Genomic DNA, 19,410 nt, shown 5'->3' with positions numbered 1-19,410 from the left:
GATATTTGGCAGCAGGCTTCAGTGGGATGTCACACTGTTGGCTGCAGTGTCACCTAGGGACAGAGGTACTCGTCTGATAGGGTAGGCCGGGCCTCATCACACAACGGCTACAGCTGTGGTTAATCAGGCCCCCACTGTCTGTGTGCTTGCTGGATAAGTGGCGCTGCAGTGTATTGCGAGGTTGGGGGCAATTTAATTTCCAGTCAGGAAATTAATAGAATTTCTTTCTATGAATAGAAACATTTCTGTAACATTGCGAATTATACACACGCATTTCAGAGAGCTTGCACACTATCGCTGCAGTTATGATTTGATGAAGGATGATGCAGTTATGGGACTGGCTAACATTTGTCATTTTTAAACAAAAGTCAAACTTTTTGTTTTCTTGTTTTAGTCACAGTCTCAGCAACACCTCCTGTAAAGTGCGATAATGTTTCATAACACAATGTTATGCAACCCTAAATAAATTAATATTACATTTAAAATAGCATTGGAACATTGCATTTGAAAAACGTTCATGCTAGCAAATCCGAAGTAGTGTTATAGAACATGAACTTGTAATTTAAGAAAAAATAATTATGTTCATTTACAAATCACAACCAATTTCAAAATGTAGTTACCTGAAAAAGCTCAATTGCAATCTTACACAAGGATGCCATTAAAGAAAATCTATTTTAAATAATAACCTAGTATCTTATATTGTTCCCTTAAGGCAAAATTACTGATATGTATGAATTGAATGAATATGAATGAATCAGAACTTGTGAGAAACACAACAGCATCTGTAATAGCAATAATACATGTAATAATAATAATAAGAAAATAAGAAAAGGAGAAGAAGCAGGAGATGGAATGGCAAGCGGAATGGTGCTGTATTGGATAACTGGTTCCTCACAGCAGTCCTTGGCTCAAAGCCCAGCTGGGGCCTTTCTGTGTGGCATTTGTTCTCCCCATGTAGTTAACTGGAGAAACTGCCCGTAGGTATGTGTGTGAGGGAATGGCGTATGTGCCCTGAGATGGACTTGCTTTTTGCCCAATACGTGCTGGGATAAGCTCCAGCCCCCTCTCCCATGACCCTGAGCAGGAATAAGCAGGTTAGATAATGGATATATGGATGGATGGGTGAAAAATGATCATGATAGTATGAGCCTCTATTGTTCAGCATCAGCATTATAATGTCAGGACCTTCACTGTACGTATGACCGAAAGTCATAGGTACTGTGTGTGTGTGTATGTGTGTGTGTGTGTGTGTGTGTCTGTCTGTCTGTCTGTGTGTGTGTGTGTGTCTGTGTGTGTGTGTGTGTGTATGTGTCTGTGTGTGTGTGTGTGTGTCTGTGTGTGTGTGTGTGTGTCTGTGTGTGTGGGTGTGTGTCTGTGTTTAGGTGTGTGTCTGTGTGTGTGTGGGTGTGTGTGTGTGTGTGTGTGTGTCTGTGTGTGTGGGTGTGTGTCTGTGTGTGTCTGCTGTTTTCTCAATGCGTGTGTTTCTCTCCACAGCACCCTGTGGGGGAAATCTGACAGATTCTTCAGGGTTCATCCTGTCCCCGAACTTCCCTCACCCCTACCCTCATAGCAAGGACTGCGACTGGCTTATCGCCGTCAATGCTGACTATGTCATATCCCTGGCCTTCATCAGGTAATGTGAGATTTCCTCAACCTTTCCATTCTTTGTTTCTTAAATCTTTTATATAACAATTGAACACATTATGAAGTGTGTCTAAAAGCATAAGAATGTATTACCAGCATTCTCTGATGTATAGATTTTGGTTCAATGTCTAAAATGTATCTGAAGATTTAATTTGAATTTGAATTTGAAACACTATATTTTATGTGGCATATAATAATATATATAAAAGTATCAGACTTAGGCAACGAGGGCCGTATCTGTTTCTGTTTTTCATGCCAACTCATGGCCTTAATTACATAATTAGCCCTAACATTTCTGCTGACATTATCTGACATTTTAGCTATAATTGTTGATAAGCACATGAATGGCAGCTGAAGACAGTTCTTGTTTCCGCATATAAAAGATTTTACTGTGATCTAATCTACAAGTGAACAAGTGTTTGTGTCCATAGCTCAATTAGCACAATTAGCTCAATTATCTCATTTAGCCAGGGTAATTGGTGGAAAGAAAAACCTGCATACCCTCCAGGACCAGAATTGCCCACCTCCCCTGTTCTACATCATGCATCTCTGATGCGTAGACGTACATTTATATTGCAACCACTCAATACAATTTGGTTTGCATTAGCCATAGGATCTTATGCCACTCATAATATAACGGCCATTACATGTTTTAGAACATTGTGTTAGTGATTGATGGTTGGGTGTACTGTATGTGAGATTGTAACAATGGATTATTAGTGCTATTCTTGCAATTAGTAAGTTAAAGGTGTTATAGATGCCATCCCTATTCTCGGTCTGTTACTTCAATGAATTGCAGTTGTGCCACTCACAAATTCTTGCAAATACTGTAGAATGAGCGATGAGTTAAAAGACCACTTTTTTATTTTTTTAAGCTCCAAATTTATGTGTAACTAGTTTTTTACTGTTTAATGATGCTTCCACTTAAGATAAAGATAAGATAAAGAAAGCAGGAAGTATTTCCTGTTTAACAGCTGTACAGTTTGTTAAATTTGTGCCGCAAGGTTGGGACTAACAGCAAATATCTGCGCAGGCTTAGAGGCTGAGACAGGATGGAGCTCATAGTGGCAGACTTGAGTTACTGGGGCCTCTTTGATGTGCTGCCAGGCCTCTCAGTTTAAAAGTTACCAACACCTCAAATCTGTACTGTCAAAAAAAAAGAAAAATTAGCTCTCTACTGAACCTTCCATCAGAAAGTGACATTTCCTCTGGGCCTGAGCTGGCTGTCGGCATTGGAGCTAGAGAATCCTGACGCATGACCCGCTGTCTGCCTGCAGCTTGAAACGGCAATGGGGTACAGTGCCAGAGATCTGAGGTCCAGTTTCTCTCCTTGGAAACCGTACCTTTGAGAAGCCAGACTAGGCCGGAAACATAGCCTGCCACACTGCTGCCAGATCTGTAAACTGTCACGCAGCTCAGAGGAGTATGTGAGCCCACTGCACAAGAGCGCTGTGGAAACATCTCTTCCAGAGCAAGGTCCCCTGCAGCTACGATTGTCTCATTACTCAACCCATGCCCTTGAAGTACCTCAAGTGCTTCTGAGTCAAGACCACGGCTTGGTTGAGGATGAATTGCCCTGCCATTGGCCAGTGATGTGACTGAAATTAAACCAGACTTAGGCCATCATCATGTATCAGGGATAAAGTAATGTGGCAACAGTAATTGCTCAGTGAAATGTTCAGCTTTAACCCTTGTGTACTCTTAACATTCTGTATACTCCCCTTGTCCTAAGGGTAAAAAATGACCCGCCTTCACTAAACCCCTAAAATAAAGCAGCTTCATTGAATTTAAAACCCCAAATATATTTTGCATGAACAAACAACCTGTCACTCATTACAAACTTTGTCATAAAATGTCAAGTAGGAAAAATATTATTTAGGGGGTTTTCTCTGCTGTTAAAACCCTTAAGACAACACAAGGATTAAATCAAGTCTCAGAGTACATACTGTGTGGTCCATGTTGGACTCATCAGCACTAGACATTTTACTCTGCGAAGACACCAGTGACAATAATGGAGTAGGATGTTTTGGTTATAACTGAAATATTGCCTGTTGGTGTGGAAGGCAGAGTATGCTTAGCCCTTTCTTTAGCTCAGCTGGACAGTCCTACCTCCTGAGTGCCTTGAGAATGAGCAGCAATGTAAAATCAGCTCTATGACACTCCTATGAGTGCACAGACAGAGCGAGATGATTGGATTACACAATAAATTCTGCATCTTGTGAAAATGTGCAAGTTCTCTTGCACAGCTGGTGAGTGAAAATGAACAATATAAGAATGAGCAAGGTGAATAAGCTTTGTAAACACTTTTTTAAACCCAAATCACTGGCTGTGTTATTGATGTGACTGCTCAACATCTTTCAGTCAGGCATGCGGCTGATAACTTAGCTACAGGCAGACTTAACTCAAGTGCAGCCAGCCGTTTATTTTGCTGAGTAAATCAATTGCGGAATGCCTTTTTCCAGATTGAGGTGTGAAATATCCTTTTGGTTCAGACTTTTTCTTTCATCTATTCTTTCAGTTGAAAGTTATGACCTGATTTGTGAATTATCTTTGAAATGTTTTAAATAAATATCATCCCTTATGAACAAAACCATGCATCTTAACATGTGAATTACATATGTTCACATTTGATTGGCTTTTGTTCAATTTGCACATTCAATGAAAATTACATGAAATGACATAAAAATCTTCACATGGGGATTCCACATTTTCAAGTGACAACTACAATTTCATTTTATCAGTTGGATTATTTTAATAGTTCTCATGTGCTCTTCAGATGTTGGGTGGTCACGTGTGATTTGCATGTGATTTTCTTTGTATGAATAAATAGTTTACGTGTAATGTTGTATCGATTTAAAATTGATCCATTTTCAGATTTTTTCATCCTCAAGGTCAGAAATCTGACAGTTTAATATGCATGGATTTTTAATTTCTCATATATAATCCAGTACAAGTAAATGCACACCACCCAGTGAATATTTTGGCAAAAAGGACATTAACTATACTAAATATGAACGATCACTGCTGGCTCAGGGCAGCAGACACAATTAAAAAGAGTGGATTGTGCACATAAAGATGTGCTATGAAGGTAAGATTAAGGTAACGTACACAGCTCTAAAAAGACAGCATAGCAAAATAATAAAAAATATAAATACCACAGCAGAATAAAATGAATTAACAGCAAGTCTAAAATAATGTGTTTTAAAAAGATTTAAAATGTGTGTCTCGGCATTTCTAATGACCTCCATAGCAATAAAAAGTTTTCAATGGCTAAGAAGCCTCAACAGTGAAACCTCAATCTTCTTTTGTTTTTAGCCTTGCTGATGGAACATTAAAGAGACAAGCAATGCAATCAAACTTTGTGAAGTGGTTTTGCAGATACAAGCATTTAGTAAATCAGAGTTGGGTATGTTGTACTCGTTCAAGATATTCTCTTATTAGGAGATTCTACCACATAAGAATTGTTTTTCAATGTTATTTCCCGTTTATTTTGTTTTGAAAGCAGGAGCTGCAAGCATATTGGACCATAACTGGTTCTCTGTCATTCATTGATTTCAATATCTTTGTATTAGCCGATTCAAGAATATAGTATGTAAATTAATGAGTGTGTAATATTCGAATCTTTGGGGCAACATGGCTCAGGCAGTAAGAGCAGTTGTCTGGCAGTCAGAGGGTTGCCAGTTCGATCCCCCGCCCGGGCTGTGTCGAAGTGTCCCTGAGCAAGACACCAAAACCCCCATTTGCTCCTGACGAGCTGGTCGGCCTTGCATGGCAGCCAATCGCCGTTGGTGTGTGAGTGTGTGTATGAATGGGTGAATGAGAAGCATCAATTGTACAGCGCTTTGTACAGCGTGGTGGATGGGGTGATAGCAGTTGGCTTTTTCCATAAGTTTGAATTCACTTACGTTTTCAACAATATGCTTATTTGTACATGCTTGTTGCATATGCTTACCAACAACAGAGAACTGGAAGCAGTAAACTGTCAAATCCATCATTATTCATATGTCAGATAATTGCATATTCATGTCATATCTGTCTTTGTCAATAGCTCCTTCCTGGCAGAAAATATTCAGTCATGTCGGCTTTCCTATTCTGAAGTGTTTGCGTGAAACAAGGCAGGAAGCCTGCCTCGAGCATGGCAATTTCTTAAAGATTCTCCCACAGTAAAATGGCCAGTTTCAATCTCTAACAGGATGCATATGAGTCTGTTAGGGACCATATGAACCCTTTAAGAGACATTTTACTGTGTAGATATTCTAGACATTGGAATATTCAAGTGTATTTGAATGAGTTATTCTATTGTACAGAAAACAAATGCCAATTTGAAGCTACAATACAACTTGCAGTGTATCACTACCTTCTGTAAAAACACAGCAGTTCCTGTGCGATGCTTTATTATATTAACACTCTTGCAGTGTTCTGAAACAGTGGTCAGAATACCAGACTCTCGACCTGACCTCAGTTTGTTTCTTTGTTTTCGCCCTCCCAGCTTCAGCATCGAGCCCAACTACGACTTCCTGTACATCTATGATGGTCCAGACAGCAGCAGTCACCTGATTGGCAGCTTCCAGGACAGCAAGCTGCCCGAGAAGATCGAGAGCTCCTCCAACGCCATGCAGCTGGCCTTCCGCAGTGACGGCTCCGTCAGCTACACAGGCTTTCACCTGGAGTACAAAGGTGGGAAGAGGACTTTCATATAGCTTGCCTCGACAGTCTGTGCTTCTAGAGGAACTCTGCCCTGCTGTTTGACTGTCTGGGGGGGGGGGGGGGGGGGCTAATGTGACAAGCGTGTTACTTACAAGTCAATGCTACTACAGTAGAATTGATGTTCGCACAGAGAATGCAATGATGTAATGGTGTTACTCAGGGAATAGATTTTGTTGCATATCTGTGGGAGTGGAACCTTTCATCTATTTACCTCTGTTCCACTCTTCTGCTTTAGCCCAGTGCTTTGCTCACTCAACCAGAAAAACGAATTGCAATTAATAAAGCAATGAAAGTCACTGAAAATTATTTGGGCATATATCAGTCATTTGAGTGTTTCATTTATACTATATGCTAAAATTTGTTGAAAACAGGCAATTATGATCCATGTTTTATTCTTCAATCCTAATCCGCTTAGTTAGGCTTGGTTAGAGAAATTATATACAATAAATACCTGGTTTCTTTCGGCAGCATTAATATAGCAGCAGTAATTTGCTGCCATTACTATAATGGATGACTGTAAGATGAGATTGAATAAACATTTAAGAAGGATCTTCAATCACTGTATTAATGGAGAAATCGAAAGTAACATTTAAGTATTGTATATTGTCATCGAAGGCAGCAAAAAATAATTAAACATTGATTTTTGAGTTGAAAGGTACATAAACAACAAAAGCTTAGCGGCTGACAACTATTAACATTTTCTACTTTGAGGCGGCCGCAGATTCCGGTTGTCAGTAATATTATGCAACGGTGCCCTATGTGACTGGAATGTCAGCCGTCGTTCCGTCTTAGCGCGGCGCCCCCGAGCGCTCCCTCAGCTTGTGCCGCAGCCCGTTCCCCCTCCGCCGTTAGCACGCTGCGTGTGACATCGTTGGCTGGTGTGGTAATTACCGCTGTGTTCCCGCGAAGCCAAGCTGCGGGAGTCCTGCTTCGATCCCGGCGGGGTGATGAACGGGACCAGACTGGGGAACGACTACAAGCTGGGATCGTCGGTGACGTTCCGCTGCGCGCCTGGATACGTGCTGCAGGGCTACTCCACCCTCACCTGCATGATGGGGGACGACGGCAGGCCCCAGTGGAACAGGGCCCGGCCCAGTTGCCAAGGTAACGGCGCGCTACTCTTGGGGTTGTGGTGGTGGTGGGGGGGGGGATCTCCCCTGCTCTTTAGACCATTAACACTTTCAAGCTGCTTCAATGAAGGCTGTAATTAACTGAACTAGATGATGGTGAGCTCTGGGGTAAAAGACAGCACCGAGATATACTGTGGATACTGTGATGGAGCAAATGGCCGGTGGAATCAGGTCGGGGCAGAATTATGGAATTGTACTGGAGTATCTCACCCGCCCAGTGTCATCTAGCATCCCCAGAAGAGGAGCGTTTTGTAGGCTGTCAGGGCTAGGGTAAGAGACGTGCAGGTACAGGGCATTCACATGGACACTATGTGCACACATGTCAGCTTAAAGTGCATTCACATGGACACTATGTGCACGCATGTCAGCTTAAAGTGCATTCACATCAACCTGAAAGATAAATTAACCTGGAGCTGGAGAATCGTCTCTTTTTAAGCTCTTTCTTCTCGGCAGCTGTTGAAGTTCCCATGCGCAGCTACATAATGTATAGCGCTGCAATAACAATACCCACGTTAAACAGCGCCAGAGCTGTCTGTTCGTGCAGAATGATGCCCAGCCCCATACGTTTCCCTACCACGGCTCCCCCGTGCCTGATTCCGCCCTTCTGTAGCAGGCCGTGTCGGTCTCCTGATGAACGAGGCTCTCTTTGCTGACATCATGCCCACCTGCCACTTCTGCGGTGTGAGGAGGATCGTACATCAAGAGAAAGTTACCTGCTTCATTAGTAATCTGTCCCCCGACAGGAGTCTAAATATGTACATACAATCAAATGAACGAGTAACAAATGGTCAACTCCAGCAAAATTCTTTATAAATGATTCATAAAGCCTTTGTTGGCAGGAGGCAGCACGTACTTCTGTAAAAATGTTTATGGAGGTAATTGACAGAACAAAGCCATTTCAAATGATGACTCAGGTATGGTTTCATTGCTGTTTTTCAACCTGTTGTTTTTTTTGTTGTTGTTGTTTTTTTGATGACTGAGCATGCACATCCGGTCTAATGGTCTCTTTTCACTTTGAATTATAATCAAAAGGGAAGGTCTTCCTGCCTTCCGGTGGGAGTGCTTTAGCCCCTTCTCTCCCGTACAGCAGCAGTGTGAGAGAGCGTGCTGTTAATTAGCACATCCAGCCGGTGCTAAAACGCCGCGGTGCCTGCCTTTGTGTCCGCAGCTCCGTGCGGAAGCCGGTCCACAGGGACGGAGGGCACGGTCCTGTCGCCCAACTTCCCCCGAAACTACACCGCGGGCCACAGCTGCGTCTACGCCATCTCCGTCCCCCGGGAGTTCGGTAAGGGCAGTCCGTGTACACCGGATCCCGCGCTTTAGAGTCCAGCCCCGGGAGCTTCAGGGATGCCTTTGAACCAGCCGCTTAGTGTCACGTGGGATAGCGGGTCATCCCAGTTCTCCTGCAGTCAGCTGCTTCACTTTAACAAGTACAAAGTTAAGCCCTGAGTGAGGAAGGGGGCCAGAACCCAGAGGGTACCACTGGTTTAGAGGAATACGGAACGTTACAGCTTCTTTTCTGTGCAACCGTCCCTCCCCATGCTGTGCTCAGCTACAGGAGGAATATTCATTTTTCTATTTGACTATTTAAAAGCATGATCATCTGTAGCCTAGCAACAAGCAGCCTGTAGATTATTCAATTTCTGACTTACAGTAGCTGTATAATGAAAGGTGCTGTACAATAGAAGGTGCTTATACAAGACGACAATGCAAGAGGGCTGAGATCAGGTTCAAAAAGTCCCAGTGCATTATGTTATGTATTTGTTAAGGAGGTAACCTTATCTTGGTTTAAAGCAGGGCATGTTTAATTGTTCAATTGCTGTGAAGAACTCAATTCAATGGCATTTAAACACAGATTGAACTCAAGACCTTTAGAAAATTCTGAACTCAGAAACTTGTATACATGTAAGTACAAAATGCGCTACGCTCCGCGGTGACACCTGTTATTGTTCAAGAAGAGAAAGAGGCAGCGATGGCAATCATAACAGTCTCTGCTGGGAGAGTCTGAGTAATACTGACATTTGTACATTTGTGTTAGTCTGAAAACAAGCTCTTACAAAACATCACATGAAATGTGCCTTTTCACAAAATCACATGTGAACTCAAATGCAAAAATAATGCTAATGGCTATAATAGAACCATAAAAATATTTGAGTGAAGTGTTCTGCAATCTTGACCACTGTCTGCCAGATCAAACAGGTGTCTTAATGGAATCACAAAAATAGGATGGGGGAAATGCCAGATTCTGAGGATTTCATTTCATTTCAGATTATCCCATGTTTCTTTGCATTTGTTTTTGTATTTCTTTTTTTATCTCAGGCAGTATACAGGTGTAATTGATATTGGATACATTAAACAAACTTGAAAATGCACTGGACTACATACAGTACTGTAATTTGTATTGGTTCTTTTGAGCTAAAATCACAGTTTATAACGGGCCATTAGAGCAGACTGAACTCTCAAATTGTGATGGAGTATGATATGATGCCCTCCTATAACAAACAAGAGGAAGTCATATCATTGCAACTACTTCATCTATGTAGCTGTATGCTTGACTAGTTCTGACAGTTTCCTCTAGACAAATGTGTCTGTATGTAGCAGAGAACGAGCACCTGCAATGGTAAATGACTCACCTACAGGATCTTTTGGGCACTGATTTCCCCCTGGTTAAGATGAAACCAGAACAGGCACTGTGAACATTCAGTATTAGCATGCTGTTAACCTGTTTCCCCACATCATATATGAACAATCTCCAAACCGTCCCGGTGGAATATTGTCTGATTTCCTGTTGACAGCTGTATGCGGGCAATGCTTTTTTTAGCCAGTCTTACTTTTGTCTGGTGAAGTGAACAATTCAATTTAATGAGCACACTATGTCAGCCCATCCATATATAGTGAGCATCAGGAAACATGAGCAGGGTTTGCAGTGTGCTTATCTAAAGGCAAAATGGCTTATCTGTTTGTTATACAACATATACCAGGTGTGAATATTGTTACTCCGCCTATTCTTCATACTGCTCACCCATCTGTCTGCTGTTGCTGTTGTTCACATTTGAAGTGAAGCACACGTCTGGTGCTCTCCTGGGTCACATTTGAATTTAATTTGAATTTTTCATGGGTATGGAATGCTGTTGAAACTGCAGTCCTTCATAGCTTGTGTAATGCTTCATTGTCCTGTCATGGAAAATGATATCAGCAGCATATCAAACAATGACAGGTTTCATTTGGAAGGGAAATAACACTCACAAGAACCTGCTGTTCAGACTGATTCAAACTCACAGAGACCTTTTCCTCTTTGACAGTCCCCCTGGTGTTTAAGAAATAATGCTTAATTACCTCCAAAGTATTACATTTTTGTCATGTCACCAGTTGTGCCTCTCAAGTCTTTGGTGTACAATTCAGACCTTTGTAAGGAGTATTGTCCCTGATTCTGAGCCTACAGTGACAATGTTATGTCCAGCAGATCTAGTGATAAATGACATACAGTCAGGGATGGGCTAAAATACTTTAAAATGTATTTTGATACACAATACAAAATACCCCAAAATAATACAACCAAAAAAAGTTTCTAAATAAAATCCAGTATAATACATTTCCTGGTGAGCATTTGATTAGATTCAAAAGCCTCCGCACCATATACAGTACCTGCCAAAAGTATGGTAACAGTAAAAAGAACAATTTGTTAGTTTTTCTATATAATTACACCATTTGCATTTGATATCAATAGCCAATCAGCTTTTATTGCATGGTATTTATATGTGTATATGTCTGTGGAGATTGCACATTGGAGTCAGCAGACATCATGAAAAAAACTGCTTGTGGAAATTAAGCACTGTACATGTCAGCCAAGGAAGACAACTGTAATTCATGACTGATGAATCCTAAGAGCCGTGAAGAAAACCCCCAAAACAGCAGTCAGTGACATCACCAGCAGTCTCCAGAGTGTGGGGGTGGAAATATCATAATCCACCATACACAAAAGACTTCAACAGCAGAGCAGAGGCTGCACTGCAAGGTGCAAACCTCTCATCAGCAGCAAGAAACGAAAGGCCAGATACGAATTAGCCAGAAAATACAGAAGGTCTGGAACAATGATTTGTGGACAGATGAGACCAAAATAAACCTTTACCAAAATGTCAGAAAGCCAAAAGTGTGGGCAAAGGAAGGAACAGCCCAAAGCAGCCTCTTCATCTATGAAATATGGAGGAGGTAGAGTGTGTCATGTTTTGGGCATGTATGGCTGCTTCTGGAACATTCTCACTTGTCTTAATTGATGATGTAAGAGGATGGAAGCAGTAGGATGGCCAGCACCTCATCCTGCAGCAAGACATTGACCAAACCCTAAACACCCTGCCTACACAAACAAAGCATTCATCAGTGCAAATGTTTGGACTGGCCAAGTCAAACACCTGATACAAATCCAAGTTAGCATACAGTTCACTTGCTGAAGAGGAGACTGAAGACAGAAAGACAATATATTGCCTTGAAAGCCTGGAAAGGCATTTTGAAAGAAGATACCAAATGATTGGCGACGTCAATGGGTTGTAGGCATGATGCAGTTATTTCATTTAATGCTACCAAATATTCAACATTTGTTCCTTTTGATTTAATTAAGGCTACAGCTCATTACACAATTAGCGAATGGGACTGCCTATGAACCACATTTTGCAAAACAAATCATAAACAGCGCAGTTGTAACACACATTTAATGCATTGAATATCTTCACTGCATGTGGTGTATCAGCTGCCACATAAAAGCGTATCCAGTGCTGGACAAAATGTGTACATATTCCAGCTGTGGCGGAATATGTTGTTGTTTGAAATAAATGCGAGATGTCATGCTGCAATGTGCTTGACTATTGCCGGGATAGAATGGGAACATTGTGTTGAAGACATGACATATTTTATTTTTCCCAGAAGCACAATTATTTGTATGGCTGGTTGTTTGTCACAGAACTCTTTCCCTGTTTATTTTCCATGATTGTTTTGGAGGGTAATTAATAAAAACAAGCGCACAACCTTGTTTTCATTATTTTAGCAATGCCAGTTGAACATGCTCTGTTTCTATCAATGTTCTGTTAAAGGCAAAAAGCATGTCTTTCTGCGATGGACATATGCATTCAGCCTTCTCATATTTTTTAACTAGCGGCAGTAATTTTTTTAAAACTTCAAACACTTGTTGCCGTCACTATGGTTGAGCACGTTATTTCAGTCATTTCCCACCGCTTCGCCTGAGATATTGCTTAATTCCATAAATTATTTTCAAAATATTTTCTGTGACAAACTCCCAGCCTTAATCATTGCTTGGCTGCAATCATGAATTAATATTGAATATTACTAATCTATTTGATGATTTCTCAGAGTTGAAATAGTGTTATTTTTGTTGCAAAGATTATTTAAAGTTGTTTCAAGAGTCGGAGCCTGTGTCTCTGTCTTGCTTGCGCCTTGTTTTACGCCTGCTATTTTGAGGCGGATACATTTCGCGCACAAATCGACCCTTGTTATTTCCACAGTCCACCCTTGAATGCATATGCATTAAGGACAGAAGTGCAGCTTGCCTAGATCACAGACATACTGCGGTTCCAGCCCCGTGCGCCAATTTGATACATACATCGCATGTTTCCTGGGCAGAATGTGTCATATGTGTGCCTTGCAAAAGGATTAGTAAATATGGCCTATAGTCTCTAGCCTCGAGTCTTTTGGCCACCTTTGGAAACTATTATTGCTGTTTATCAACATGAGGACCAAAGTTGTGCCAATGAAAGTAAAAAAAGCCATTGTCCCAAACATTATGGTGCTCTGAAATGGGGGGACTACAGCATCTCAAAAAATTTGAATATCGTGGAAAAGTTCTTTTTTCCGTAATTTTAAAGTGAAATATTTCAAGCCTTGATGGTTCTACTCTATGAACATACTTTTCAGAAGGTCGGCATTTCTGTATTATAAATCCTTTTTTTAATTGTGCAATATTATAATATTTTGAGGTACTGGATTTTCATGAGCTGTGAGCCATAATTATCAAGATTGAAACAAAAAAAGGCTTGAAATATTTCACTTTACGTCTAATGAATCTAGAATATATGAAAGTTTCACTTTTTTAATTAAATTACGGAAAAAATTAACTTTTCCACGATTCTCCTTTTTTCAGATGTACTTGTATGTACAACCTCTACTGTAATTTCTACATGGTCAAACCCAAATGTATAAAAATGCTCTTTATTAAAATCTGTCAATGTGCACTTTAACAGCATTTTTAAGTTACCTATCTCAAATTGTGGAGTGCAGAGGCAAATAAAGAAATCTTTGTCCTAAATTATGTGGGGGTTACTGTATTTGTGCTTAAAAAAAAGGTCTGTTCTAATTCAGTTTCTGGGCTTTAATTGTCTAGATGAATCTCAACCTGAATGTAGCCAGAGTTGCAATATTGAAAAGTAGTGTGTGGATGTATGCCTTCGGATAAACTGACTTCACTCCTTTGTCATGTTTTTATCAGCTAATCTCCTCTTTTGTTTGCTAATTCTCCTCTTTATTTTAGAGTGCTGTTAAATCTTTAATGAAATCAGGCTTACAAAGAAATCCTTTAAAATATTTATATATAATCTTTGTATACCTCCTCACTTGTTACCAACATGCTCCTTTGTGTGTCTCATTATTCATGAGTGTTTGGTGAGAATTCCTCTGTTGGTTAAAACAGCTTTCAGCTCAGGGTATTGCTTCATGCATAACTATTATATAGTATCATGACATGGAAAAAGAGAGAATCTTTGTTGTCTCATCATATTTTTCAGTGGGCACTTCATTTTCATAATGTGCTTTTATTCCGTTTTGAACGTCATTTCAAGTTATTTTCAAATCTTGTTTCATACTTTCTTCCCTGTTTTTCAGCAGAAAGAAATGTTTAATAGTCTCCCCTCATTAGTTAGTGCAGCATATGTATATTTATTTGAATAACTATTGATAGGAGTGCTGTAGTTATTTGTGCAGTGGTGTTATATTATGAAACATGATCAGATAACTATTGATAGGAAGATCATAAGAAATAATGCCTTCATATTATGTGATTATGATGCGGCTGGCTACTGGCAGCAGAGCTTTTAAATCTTAGAATGAACTTGACGTTGAGCAGGATAGCTTCTGTTTGTGCTGTTTATCATTTTGTTTTCGCTGTGTTATTGTAAACCTAATTAAAGATTAGGTTATCTGAAATACATGAGAAAGCTTCTGTGACATTGTAGGAATCATGGGAAAGTTATCCAGGCTCCCAGGAGAATACTTTGTGCAAATGGACAGTTGTCAAAACAAATGGATTCTATTTTTAATGAGCTCCGTAAGAAAATACCCATTGCTCCAGAATGGAACAAATTAAAGCATAGAGTATGGTGTCTTGAAGGGGGTTCTTTTGAAATGGAAAGTAAAAATCTTGGGTTGGTACACAAAATGGAATAAATAAAATAAGAGGTTGGAAGGGTTGGAAGTGTCTGGTCTGCTTTTTATTTGAGCACGTCCCAGAAGCTGCAGTACCTACTGTACCTGCCTTTTATGTTGATGTCATTATCAAATATGACCATTATATTTTGCTCTCAGCTTCAGCTTGCAATCTCTCAATTCTCACCTTCCATCATCCGTTTCGAGCTGAAATTGAAATGCAGCCTAATTAACCAAACCCCCAAATAGTCTAACACATAGACTGTGATACAGAATTGTGTGCACAAAAATAAGCACTCAGAGCACAAGTATTCTCTCTCTCTCTCTCTCTCTCTCTCTCTCTCTCTCTCTCTCTCTCTCTCTCTCTCTCTCTCTCTCTCTCTCTCTCTCTCTCTCTCTCGCTCTCTTTGTTTAAATACTATATAGAATTGTTTTGCCATATGAAAGTTTTGGGGTGTGGTTCACCCACTACGAGCCCTCTCGTGCCTCGAACCTCATCTGCACATTTATTATTATTGTCATTTTACTGTAGCCCCCTGCCTTTTCTTTTCTTCAGTTGTTTTTCTTAGGGCAGCCTGTGGTCTAATGGGTCTGGGACCTGGAAGGTTGGTGGTTGGTGGCCATGATAAGATAAACATAGCTGTTGGGCCCTTGAGCAAGGCCCTTAACCCATATTGTTCCAGGGAGGATTGTCCCCTGCTTAGTCTAATGAACTGTAAGTTGCTTTGGATAAAAGCATCAGCTAATTAAGAATTTTTTTGAGTGGGGTGGGGGTATTGTCTTCTCTTCAATCTTCCCCTGTGTCCTCTCTGTGGCCCCGGTTTACATTTTTCAGAAATAAACAAATAAATAAAATCACTAAGGCCTTGAATGCACAACTTTCTGGTTACAGGCCAGTTTCCTCAGCCGCTAGACCACACCATACGCAAATTCAGATGATGTTATAATAAAGCCGTTCATTTACCATTTCCGAAAGCTTGCCAGGCATTCATAATCATAAGGGCTCCTACCCAGCTAGTAAACCATCTTGGAGATGCCAGGCAGACGATTTTCACTGCGTACAATAATAATGCTCGATTAGTCAGTGGTGCTTTACTGCCTGACCACAGCTGTTGCCATACGACACGATGCAATAGCCATGCAATTAATTAACAACGTGTATAATTTGTTGTGCAATTTATTGAATCTGAGAAATTCTTATGTTTCCAAAGCCTCTACTTTAGCCTATGCTGTGCGATTGCTTATTAAATTTGATGTCATCCTTAATACTTACTCAGAAGAGGTGAACCGGGGTCAGCTGGGTTCTCTTATTATGGGGCACCCACAAATGAATTAACATTCACAGCTTATAAGCATCTTGGAGAAGCTGCCATTCATAATGTCACTCCAGTTCAATTTAATTAGAGGAGCTTAACTTATTACAATAATGAGAATACAATTTGTAAACACATAACATTTATTAAGAAATGACTCATTACAACTGACAGAACTGTCGTGTGTATGCAAAGCATGGTTGCAGTCAGTCATTAAAGAGGCTTTTGGAGGTAGTCTCCTGTTGCTAGCTCGCTGCTGGTCATGTGAGCTTATAGTTGTTGGATGTGGTCCTCAGCTGCACTCATGCTGATGGAAATGCAGTGAAGGAAATGCACAGGCTGGTTCTTCACAGCCTTTCAGACATTATCTTTGTTTTTTCTTTGTCACAGCTCCTCTCCTCTTTTGGTAACATACAATATGCAAAGTACCAGACCAGACAATATGCAAAGACCATGCTACAGACGGCCTAGCACAGATCAGATGGTATCTATCCAAAAGTAAAATATAAAACTGAGATTTTATGACCTTGACTGCCTGTTTAATCCAACCATATGTGATCCAGTCTGGGGCTTGGGTTCCATATGAAGTACTGATGTCACTCCTGATTGATGGCAGATCACACGAAAGTTACAGACCTTATTCGACCCCTCACGCCCCCCTCTTTTTGGGGTGGCAAAGCTCTGATGTCTCATCCTTCTCAAAAGATGAGACAGGATTATTTATGTCTGGTTAAAATGCATTAAGCATAATTTGACAAGAGTACAAAGAGTACAGCTTCCTGCACTGAGGTTAATATCCTGGTTGAATCATCTGGCCATTTACCACATAGCCATTGTCTGTTTAGAAAGATTATTTTTCTAAGAGCTGCCTTCTCAATGCCGCATGCAAATGACAAGGCCTCTACTTAATGCAAAAGCAGTGTTCTGGCAATGCTCTCAGTGCTGGGTGGAGGTAAAACAGGGATTGTGCACTGATGCTCCTGTTTTGTCTCCTTGTGTTGTTTTGGTTCTTAATGGCTATGACAAGAATAAGACATAAAAGCTTGGAATTGTTCTGATATGTGTGTGTGAGCACATGTGAATGTATGTGCATCTGTGTGTATGTTTGTGTGCATCTGTGTGTGTGTGGGTTTGTGTAAGTGTGTGTGCATAATACGCATTCTTATGGAATTATTCATGTCAGTTAAATACTTGGCAGGTCATCTGCCTCTGTTCCATTAAATACTGCTGTACTGCTGTTTGAATTGGTCAAGAAATTCCACATCTGCTACCTCCTTGAGTTAGTGTTATTTTCTACTCTTTGTTTTCAGTTTGTCAAAAAGCCATTTCATGGCACCTCTGCATTCAGAAGAGAAATGATTTCTTCCTCAGAATAAAGTGCAGATAACTTTCCTCTACCATAGCTTTGGTGAGCGGCTGAGGAGAGAGTGGTCTGTTCCAAGTGAATGCCATCCATTACTGCAGCATTCAGTGTATGTGGGGTATGACAGGGATGTTAAGTCTCATTCATGATAATCACAATGGAGCCGCTACAGTCAGTCAGAAGGATATGCCTGTGGCTTTGAAATGGAGATCTGCAGAGTGTTTGATGGGAAAGGAAGAGTGCGGCTTTAATGCTACTGGAAGCATCTGAGTGAAATGAAAGGGGAGTGGAGACAGTGGAATAAAGGAGGACAGTAGGCAGACCTGAACCATCTCACCGTGTCTTACCCCTGTTTATGAACAACAAAGGGGGGATTTTCACAATGCAAAGTGTACAGTAAGAGGGATAAGTACAACAACAGTAATCAAGTTGTGCAAAGGGCATGACCAGAGGACTGTTTCATTAACCGATGGGTCCAGTTAGAGGATTGTACGTAAAGGATCTAGTTAGAGGGTTGTATGTAAAATGTGTGGTCAAATGACTGTATGTAAATTGTGCAGTTAGAGAGCTGCATGTGGAGTCAGAGGGATATATGTAAAATGGCAGATAGAGGGCTGCAGGTAAACAGTACAGTCAGGTGGCTGTGTGGATAATATTCAGTATGTACTGTGTGCAGTTATAGGGAAGGGATAAAACTGACAACGTGAGGTGCAAAATGCAGCGTCAGCATTTTGGTGGTGCATAATCACCTTGGTATAATTCTGAGGGCCTTGGTAGACTGAGAACTTAATGATGAACTCCATGGAATATCATTTTCTGAATAGATGGTCCAGATAATTCATTGTAACATTCCATCAAGTCAGGATATTTCTGTGGTTTGCAGGTATGGTTTCGATTTTTCCATTTTTACCTGCGTCACTGAACCAGCCTACTGCTTTTATTAGGCATTTAAATACAAATGTGCTGTCCTTTCATTATTCTGGGCTAAAATGTAGTCTTGACATTTCACCATCTTTTTTTTCCTACAACAGAAGTATTTACAGTAATACTTAATTGTTTTTGGTTTGTTAGTTTTTTTTACTGTCTATCTTGGTAGGGCAGTACAATTCACAGTCTCTGTGGTAACTAGCAGACTCATTTTAGAGAACGCAATTATGGTCAGAAGGAAAGAGGAAACACACAGGCTTGAGTCAAAAATAATTATGGATATGTAGTATGTAAAGATTTTGAGCAGGTACAGGTATTAGCAATAATAAGCACAATGTAATGGCAGTGTAGCTATAGTATGTAGCCGGTGCCGGTACGTCTCTTTTCTGTCTTTGTTCGAGTTTATCATTTCCCTGCAGTCACTGAACAGGAAGTAAAGGTGCATTTCTTCTTTCTCCTGTGGAGGAGGAGAATGAAATAGAAATCACAGCAGATAATTTTAGGGAGGCAGGAAGAGGTGACAAGGAGAAGCCAGGGCATGTCTGAGGCAGCCCTACCAAGTGAACCAAGCACAATCAAATAAGCCAAGTAGAACCAACAGACCAGTGTCTGAGTTCTATCTGAAATATACGCTTTATTCAATTAGGCTTGCTTTCGGTGTCATTCATTTTTCACAATCTGTTTAGCTATGTGTGTGTGTGCTTCCCACGCAGAAAAATGAGTAGGAGTGAGTGTATTTGATTCATGATGGAGACCCTCCTGCTGATCCAATCCATCTGTAACCTGCAGCTCACTTGCCTGTGACTACAGACCCAATCCCTCAGCTCTTTCGCTCTCCACGGGAAGCAGAGACCCTGTCTCATGGGAGGTTGAGTGTCATCAAGGTTCCCTTCCCCTGTTT

At 40.7% G+C, this 19,410-nt stretch overlaps 1 protein-coding gene across 1 annotated transcript in view; it reads left to right on the top strand.

Moving 5' to 3' along the window:
* The window catches only part of LOC133110161 (CUB and sushi domain-containing protein 3-like), a 317,158-nt gene that overhangs the window by 208,063 nt on the left and 89,685 nt on the right, over positions 1-19,410 (top strand). Inside the window, 4 exon segments of the mRNA XM_061220063.1 lie at positions 1,495-1,633; positions 6,134-6,321; positions 7,261-7,455; positions 8,650-8,766. Of these exon segments, the coding sequence (XP_061076047.1) occupies positions 1,495-1,633; positions 6,134-6,321; positions 7,261-7,455; positions 8,650-8,766 (639 nt within the window).

The sequence above is a fragment of the Conger conger genome, chromosome 1 (assembly GCF_963514075.1).
Source record: "Conger conger chromosome 1, fConCon1.1, whole genome shotgun sequence".
Classification (NCBI taxonomy): domain Eukaryota; kingdom Metazoa; phylum Chordata; class Actinopteri; order Anguilliformes; family Congridae; genus Conger; species Conger conger.
Note: the sequence above shows the minus strand (reverse complement) of the source record. Positions and strands in the feature narration are given on the sequence as shown.